This window comes from Saccostrea echinata, unplaced genomic scaffold (genome assembly GCF_033153115.1).
Source record: "Saccostrea echinata isolate AGI-Se365-2 ecotype Australia unplaced genomic scaffold, CSIRO_AGI_Sech_v1 ptg000040l, whole genome shotgun sequence".
NCBI classification, from domain to species: Eukaryota; Metazoa; Mollusca; class Bivalvia; order Ostreida; family Ostreidae; genus Saccostrea; species Saccostrea echinata.
In genome coordinates, this window is record NW_026889789.1 from 725,001 (window position 1) to 734,206 (window position 9,206).

A 9,206-nucleotide genomic window follows, 5' to 3' on the forward strand; every position below is an offset into this window, starting at 1 on the left:
ATGTTCTAAACCAGGGGCATATCTGCAGATTTGAAAGCATTACAGATTTTCGCCAGCCATGACGTAAATTCAATATTTCATTAATTTTTAGAGAAAATAGTGTATTTTGTCGATAGTTTGATCCAGCGCAGGACTGCCTCATCTCGATCTCTTGATATAATGTATGGAGTATAATATCAATCAAATATGTGAATAGTGATTTGGAACAAGCTTGCGTTCAGTAAATTCTGTACTCAAAATTGAGCAATTTTTTTTTCCATTTTGTCCTTGTTCTGAAAAATAATAGAAAATTCATATAACATGTATAATGCTGTGATGTTACAGAAAGAAGCATTGATGATAATCTGCTTCCAATCTGTATTAATTTTTGTCAATAAAGATTTTTCAAACAATATATCATACAATTGTGTACATTTCTAGAGTTGGCTTTTTTATAGGGGCAAAAATATGCTTTCACCATATATGGTTCTTTTTATTGATAGCTATAACATTAAAAGTATGTTTTACTTCTATTTTTCGTATTCCCTTCTACAGATTTGATTCTCATAGTGAATCAATACCCCAAAAATGTTCAATAACACTGATGATTCCATGTCTGTATTACACATGGGAGTAGGGGGGATTTAACCTTCTACCAAATTAATGAATAGAAGAATGAATCATTTTAGATCTATCCCAAACAAAAAAAGTATCATAGTAAACTATAGTTTACTATAGTTAACTATAGTTAACGGCAGTATCAAACTTTTCACTATAGTAAACCAAAGTTTTACTTTAGTTAATCAAAGTTTTCTTTAACGATGAACCCCGGATTGTTATTAACCCTACATGCTATTTTCATATATTAAAAGGAAATAGTGGTCTGTTCATATAATATTTCAAATATTTACATCATAGGTATGTAATTTAAGAGTTACGAGGACAAAAATAAATGATTTTGATGTTAAGTGCAGGAAAAGTATTAACAAACCTCTACATTAAGCATCTGTGTATTTTTGAAACACTTTTTATGTGTCTTTTCAGAGAGAAAACAATTATTACCATCTGGAAAACCTGTGGAATCTGGTAAGCAAGTATAACAATCTGTATCTAATAAAATATGAAATGAAACATAGAGGAAAGTAACAGTATTGCAATATACATGTATATCTTATTTAAAGATGCATAGAATTGAAGGGAATATTATTTAATATTTTAAGTTTATTGGAAAAATTTATATTTGAATTTCAAACTAAATAATTTAACCCCTGTTTAATGATGCTAGAGAGATTAAGAATAAAGGTTAAAATTAGATTTTAATTTTTTAGTTCATCTTAGCTAGAAAATTAGGTAAGCTCACTTGTTGACAGTCTGTAATCTACCAGTGTGTTTGTAAGTTTGTTAATTTTTCAAATTTTTAACACCTAAAATATTAAAAATCATTATAGCACAACATCATGAAAGCTTCCCTTTTATGCCATAGATTCAGAGGTAATCAAATCAAATTTGTGTTTGAGACAAGGCCACAATGTTTGTGTGTGTGTTTATGTGTGTGTGTATGTGTACTGAGGGAATACATTTTACCTAGGGATATAGAGCAAAGAATCTCTTTAAAAACCTTACATTTTAAGAACAAGTGGCCATTTAGTAAGCATAGAATGACAGAATTCTAAATTTGCTGTGCTGTTGATTCAAATCACCAAAGCCAGAGGCCTAATTTTATTAAAGTTTGTCTGGTGTTATCAAAAAGAACTTCAATAGGAAGGAATTTGAACTTATGTTCATGATGTATATTGCGCTGACATAATTTGTTGTCATGCCCTTCCTGTGTCCTTTCTCATCTTAACTTCAGACTTGGCAGTTAACCCAATTTATAAGAATTTTTATCAAACATCATACAAAGATTCATATTATTCGTATGTTCAAACAATACATATATATCATAGTTTTTCTTCACTTGTATTAGACTCTTCTTCATTTTGCATTTACCTTAGTTTTAAAAACAATTAAAACTGCGATAGCGCCCACTGTATTAATGGACTCGCTCTCGTATGTGACCGTAAAATTCCTCCAAATGCATTACCCTATACATTTTACTTGATTAAACGAACACCTGTCTAAGTGATCATCGACCGTGATTTTTGCAACTTTTTTTTTTAGTAATTTCAAGCACTTGTACCTTGATTCATTAACTATAAAATTTCCAATCCCTACTTTCGAATCCGATCATCTTTTTTTTTTTGGTTCAAACATCTATGAACATTAGTGTTGCCGTCGGATAATGTAAACACACGCTAAGCTAGCACCAACACCAGGTATAATTGCAATGATACAGTGATTGAAGTAACTGGTGATAAACACGCAATCAGAGTAATAACTAATCATTAAGGAAATATATAATTAGGGTAAATAAGTTTTTATTTGTTACCAAATGCATAATGAAAAACATGGTACGGTTTTAATTCGTCATACAGTGAAGAACATACGAAGTTACATGCATACAGGCTTCCATGTAAAACAAATTCTGTAATTTGAAAGACAATCTTTATAGGTATTTTATTATATAATAAAATATCTTAATACTTTCAAATCCATAATACTTTTAAAAAATCAAAATGACTCCTTTGCGGATCAAGCGCAAATTTTATTACCGAACATGACGAATGTACCCCAAAACACTTAAGTATTAATGTTGAGCAATACTTATATTATTTAAAAATGGAAATATATAGTGTATGATGTAAAATTAATACCAAATAAATGTGTAATATTTTCAGCATTGTATATTTGAACAGTGCGGTAAAAGCAACCTGTATTAAGAGACTACCTGTCATATGTGATCTTTTTTCCTTCTCGGTTGGAAGGTCTCTTAAATACAGGTTTGACTGTATTTTCATCAATCTGTATTGTCTTATGAAAATCCTAAGAAGCAGCTCAAAATTTCAAATGCTCAATAATTCTTGACCTAAACATTTCATATGATCTTAGACTTCACGTTTACGTCATTTTGCTCTTAGTTTGTCTAGTTGAATTCAATTAAAGATCGTAACTATTAACTGAATATGAAACAATAAGACTTCATAGAGCTGTAAAATAAGGGTTACATGTAAATGAACAGTGCACAACACACTACAAAATTTAATAATTTAAGAATAAGAGAGATTTCCTAAAGAGTTTGAAATCACATGTACAATGCATTATGCTATTTGTTTGGTATATGTTATTTAACCATACACCTGTTTGTCTTCGGGACAATAAAATGCATAATTTTCAGGATTTGTGTTTTGTTACTAAATTGTTAAAGGTCCATGATTGATTGATTGATTATATGATGTTTTACGTCCCGTTTGAGAATTTTTCACTCATATAAAGACGTCACCATATATCGGTGAAGGGCCTGTACTCGGCACTCAGGGCTATTAAGCATTGAGGGTTCTTTATTGTGCGAACGCCTACCGTGACACGGGACCAACCTTGGTTTTTAAGATTTTGTCCGATGGACCCGAAACTTCCACTTCAAGATGCCGAACACTTGGCGAAGGAACAGTTGCTACATATTTTTTTCGACTTAGATCAGTCCGCCCGTGATTCCAACAATTGACCTTCCGATCACGGAGCGAGCTCTCTACCGACTGAGCTACCGTGACTCACGGCACAGGTTCTATGAAGGATTCCTTTTGAAACTTTTTTTTTAAATGAATAACCTCCCATTGAAGCTGTGGATTTCTAGTAAGGAAACAATTGAATATTTATTTAGCGTACAACCCAATATAAAGATCCCCAGCTCAGTCATGGGGATTAATGAAAAAATGTAACTCTTTTTTAGATCAACTAAATCACCATTCAAAAAATGTACATTAAGTTTAGGTTTACCTCCAAGTATGATTTTAAAGAGACTGAAATGTGTAACCTGCAGTATTTTTATTTTCAATGTGCCAAAAAATTGCCAGGTTGGTGAGTTTCTATTTTGAAATTCTTTTCAGAAATTGCAAGAAAAACGATACAATCTGTGGAGGATGGAGAACATCCAGGTGATAATGGAAGTTTACACTTGATTAACAAATGTTAAATGCTATTTGTGTGGAGTTCTCTGTGTGTGTTTGTGTGTGTACTGTACAACAGTGAAACCTGTCTAATCATACGTACTGGGGGACATTTTTTTTTTGTCAGAATAGACAATGTAAAGAACATAAAAAGCAGTAAAATTGGAATTTAAATAAAGCTTGGAATTCATAATAGAATAGATTGCACAGGTGTCGGATTAGAAAGTTTTCACTGTAAGGAAAGGAAGGAGATGGTCACTTGTGAGTTATGTTTCTTGCATTACCAAGTTCCGCGAACTCGCACCAGATCAAGTACAAAATGTTTGTGAATTAGGAAAATGGAAACAAGTATATGTCACGGCGTACGAGCTCTGTTATTGTTAATGTTTACGTTTCATCGGGGGTGTTCAATTTGTAGAACTCTGCACACATCAATGAGCATGGACTGACAATACTGGAAAGTTGGGTTTGCTTTCTCACATGTCTACTCTGAATGTTCTGTTTTACTCTGAATTAAAGTTTTAATATTTTTCATTAATACACAAAAAATTTCTAATTTTCATAAGTATTAAAGATAAAGTTTACTTTGTGAAAATTTAGGGGCGTGTCAATCAAACGCGTCCCGAAATTCGTTGTTTCAATAATTTCCAGATAAAATAAGTTTTTTATTATATTTTTGAGGGATGCTCACTCCTCCATGGCACCTGATCCCACCTCTGATGTTTGGAGGTCCGTGTTTGCTCCGCTCCTATTTTGTATTGTTTAATGGACTTTTGAGCTTGAATACTGTTCGTTATCTCCATATATTTCATTTCCGTGCTGAATGCTATTGCAACATACAAGTCATGATATTATACAGAAAATATAAGAAAATATTAACTTCAAATGTGTGACCAGGCCCCTTTCATGTATGGTCATGTCATTACAAATGATTTCCACTTTAAGTATACAATTTACAAAAGGCTCAAACAAAATTGCCAAATGTTTTTTTTTTCTGCTGACCATCAATAGGAAAAAAAATCAGCAAAATAATACCTAAAATTATTATAGGACGTTTAATATTACGGTTTAAATTTAAAGTTTGTCTTGACAACTAAAACACTTGGTTGTTCTAGCTTTATGCGTTTGATATCAGGAATGTTTGTGAAGTAAATGTACTAGCTTTCTTCTTTGAATTCTTTTCTTTTTTTCAGAATGGTTACTTGTATTCTGAAAAAAATCGTGTACACCAAAATATCAGTGCCATATTATATGTATATGTCTTGCTGTATGTCTGCTCATATATGCCTTATACATTTTATATATTTTGCACAGTATATGTGCCTTACACTAACACCAGTCCTATTCTCCTTATCTGTGGTTACTCAATACTTTTTATGTTAACCCGTTTCTAATAAAATATTACCTTGCGAAGATATCTTAAATATTACTGAAATTCAACACTTTGTCTAAGTTATTATTAAGTATCCTTTAATACATATTTTAGATAATGAAATTGAATGCCTCAGTTACTTAAGAGGATGCTATGTTGAAATTGTAGGAGAAACTAATGAGAAAGTGCTAGTGCATACATCAGAGAAAACATGATCAAATACAGATATTACAACTGTATCAATTTTTTTTCAACTGATTTTTACATTATCCTGGATGGCGACAGTTTATTTTTTGTGTGTGTGTTTAGGTCACATGAGCCTGACCTTGAAGCGACAGAAATGATATAACTTTAAGATAACTTTATATAAAAAATTGCCAATTTCAAGTATTTACAAGTGTAAGAAAAAGAGGTAAAAAGGGGATTTCTTTGCAAACATGATAATTTGTACAAAGTTGTCATTTATCATGTATCTTTACTTCACTCTAGGAAATAATTAATTGTTAAGAGAAATATTTGAGGAGAGTGAGGAAGCACATAGCATGCATATGTAGAATCAATGTCAGATGATTTGTTTTTACTTTTGCAGGAGGAAGACTGTCACAGGTAGATGAGCAGCCTAATGACTGCTAGAAGGAATTACAGAGTATCGGTCAACACAAATCAATACTGATGATGATCAAAAACTGGAGATGACAACAAGCGAGATCTATGAAAATTCACCACACTTTTCCAATGACTCCAGTGCTTTGATACAGAAATATATTTAAGATCTACAAGTTTCTCTCAAAAGATACTTTAAATAAGAAGATGTGATTTTGTCACCAGAATAAGCATCAATGCAAGGTTGTACAACTTAAAGACAAACCAGTCTGACTGATATTTATTATTCATGAATTTTGCAATGATTACACATTTACGTTTTTTGTTGCTAACTTGTAGGAACATGATACAATTTTGAAAGATCTATGCTTTATATGTATATTTATAATGCGTATTTAAGCCTGTGTATAAACAGGTTCGTCACATGACTATAAATTCATTAAGTCATAAACGATCGACGTAAATTCATCGTGATGTCATAAGTGGTCAACATGTTTAACACATTCAATCATTCAATTTAAACTGTTGAGGTTTGAAAAAAAAATTGTTCATTGGATTAAAAGTATAGCACCCATTTATTTATAAATCAGACACAAATCGTTTCTAAACTTTTATTGGGATGTAAATACAGTTTTGTCACATAATCAGATGGATATAAAAGCCCCGTGACAAAGCTGTATTTACATCACAATAAAAGTTTTAAAATGATACCTTATTTCTTAAAAACATGTAATATGGCGTTTTTTGTAGGCAAATGATAAAATTTTGGTAAACTGTTAATGTTATAACGCTAGGTTTATCTATGATTGTGGAAATTTTTTTTACAGGGAATAATACATTTTTGATAAGTTATGATGTTAAAACGTTAGGTTGATCTATGGTTGTGCACATTTTTTGTAGGGAATAATACATTTTTGATTAGTTATGATGTTAAAACGTTGTTTTTTTATGGTTGTGTACATTTTTTTGTAGGGAATAATATATTTGTGATAAGTTGTGATGTTAAAACATTAGTTTTATCTATGGTTTTGTACATTTGTTAGGGCCCTGCTCTGCGGGCGCCCTATAGTGATCAGTCTGTCCGTCCGTTCTTCCGTCCGTCTGTCCGTCCGAGATCTCTTGTCTGGAGCATATCTTCTCTCTCCTTGGCCCAATCTGGCTCATACTTCACCCACAGAGTGTCTTTGGGTAAAGGGTGTGCAGTGACCTTGAACCATGTTTATAGGTCTAAGGTTAAGGTCATAGTAGTTATATGAAAAATCCTTGTCCAGAGCATATCTTCTCTCCCCTTGGTCCAGTGTGGCCCATACTTCACTCACAGAGTGCCACTGGTCAATGGATGTGCAGTGAACTTGAACGAAGTTTCTAGGTCAAGGGTCAAGGTCAAAAATAGTCTCTCTGTTTAAAATCTTTGTTCGGTGCATAATTTCTTTCCCTTATGTCCAGTCAGCCTCAAACTTTACCAATTGATTTAGGGTATATAACATTTGTGATTTTCCTTCCATTTTTTGATGAGTATATGCAACAATTTTCATAGAGGATATGCAACATTCGTGGTTTTAATGCCGTTTTTTGATAAAGGGTATGGAGCACTCGTGATTTTCGTGCCATTTTTTATTATAACAAGGATGACAAAGAAGCCCTTTAGACTCAAACAGCACATCCCTTAATAGTACACAAATGTTCCTCTTCAAAATAAACCCATTTTCATGTTCGTTGCTGAAAGCGGGGCCCCTTTGAGATGGCTACCATCTCAATGATATCTAGTTGTAGGGAATATTCCATTTTTCATAAGTTGTGATGTTTAAAGTTTATTTATGGTTGTGTACATTTTTTGTAGGGAATAATGCATTTTTGATAAGCTATTGATGTTGTAAAGTTAATCTACTCTTCTAAATATACTTGTACATCTAACAAATTGTAGGGAAATAATACAATTTTAATAAGTTATACATACAATTTTAATTCATGCTTCTAAATACATGAGTGTATGTAACATGGCAGATTTGTACGCAAATCATTAAATTTTAAAAAAAAATCGTTTGATGTTGTGAAGTTTGAATAATGTTTTTGCTTTGAATATACATGTAAGTATGAAAACAAATAAAGGAAGAAACGACAATTGTAATTGTTGATGCATACCAATTTATTTTTCAAACACGTACTTAATGACTTTGGAAAACACTTCAAAATATTTAGTAATACTTCAAATGTGATAAAAACGTATTCAACAAAAAAATTACGACAAATATGCGCAGTATTTACATTGTAAGAGTTTTGTTTCCTCCAAACTTAATTGCAAATAACTTTTCTATTGGTTCCTCGTGACTGTCTGGATTTAGCATAATTTTTGACCTTTTGACTTCTCTAGAACCACTTTATATGCATGTACATGTATGTATAAGGTTTACACGGGTGTTACTAAAATGAAATAAAAATTGAAAGAGGACTATCTTCAAAACGTTATTTTAAGTGACTGTGACAACACTATTTATAGAAGTCTGAAAAAAGTAGTGATTATATTATTATTTTTATACCCCCGCAAACAAAGTCCGTCTGTCTAGACATGATTTTTTCCGGACCTGTTCTTGGAGGCTATTACATGGAATTATTTGAAGTTTTTTTCAGACGCATTAGACACCATATAAAGATGTGCACCTGGTATTTTCACCATGATTGAACAATTTTTCATTTTACGTTTTTTTTTTTTTTTTCATTTTTTTTTTTTTACTTAAGTCATTTTGTGTCCTGTAGTTTTGTGTCATGTAGTTCTGCAGCATAATTGAATATTTATCAGAAATATAATGAGCAATTACATTTTGACTCTCAAAAATTGTGAACACCTCTTACATGTAGATCCATAAAATACTTTTAGAGACTTGGTACCCCTTCAAAAGAAATCGAACTTAAAAAAAATATTTATTAAAATTTTTAAACAAAAACATCCCCTCTTTCTCTCATTTTTTGCATGTACATTACAGGCAAACTGTTTCTAATTATGCTTACTTTAAATAACCAAACTACTGCGTTTGTTTTAACAAGGCACAGTAGACTAATTGTAAACTGCACTGTTTCTGTACCAGAAAATTCTACAAATGTTCCAGTCAGACGTTGAAAGCCTTCCAGTGTAATTGATCTCCTCACCCTCATATAGAAGCTATATAGTGTGGATCTTTTAGTCATGCGTGCTCAATTTTTTGTTTACACCC

The 9,206-nt window shown here is 31.9% G+C and overlaps 1 protein-coding gene across 4 annotated transcripts in view; it reads left to right on the top strand.

Moving 5' to 3' along the window:
• Window positions 1-8,101, top strand: part of LOC133200433 (uncharacterized) — a 22,247-nt gene extending 14,146 nt beyond the window's left edge. For 2 of the 4 annotated variants that reach the window (XM_061336229.1, XM_061336230.1), the window contains 3 exons: window positions 1,024-1,065; window positions 3,963-4,010; window positions 5,984-8,101. In XM_061336229.1, coding sequence (XP_061192213.1) covers window positions 1,024-1,065; window positions 3,963-4,010; window positions 5,984-6,027 — 134 coding nt within the window. In that variant the 3' untranslated portion in view covers window positions 6,028-8,101. Of the gene's footprint in view, window positions 1-1,023; window positions 1,066-1,307; window positions 1,331-3,962; window positions 4,011-5,983 lie in introns of those variants that run through there. The other 2 variants (XM_061336231.1, XM_061336233.1) reach the window with 2 other exon arrangements.
• Window positions 8,102-9,206: the final 1,105 nt, after the last annotated feature.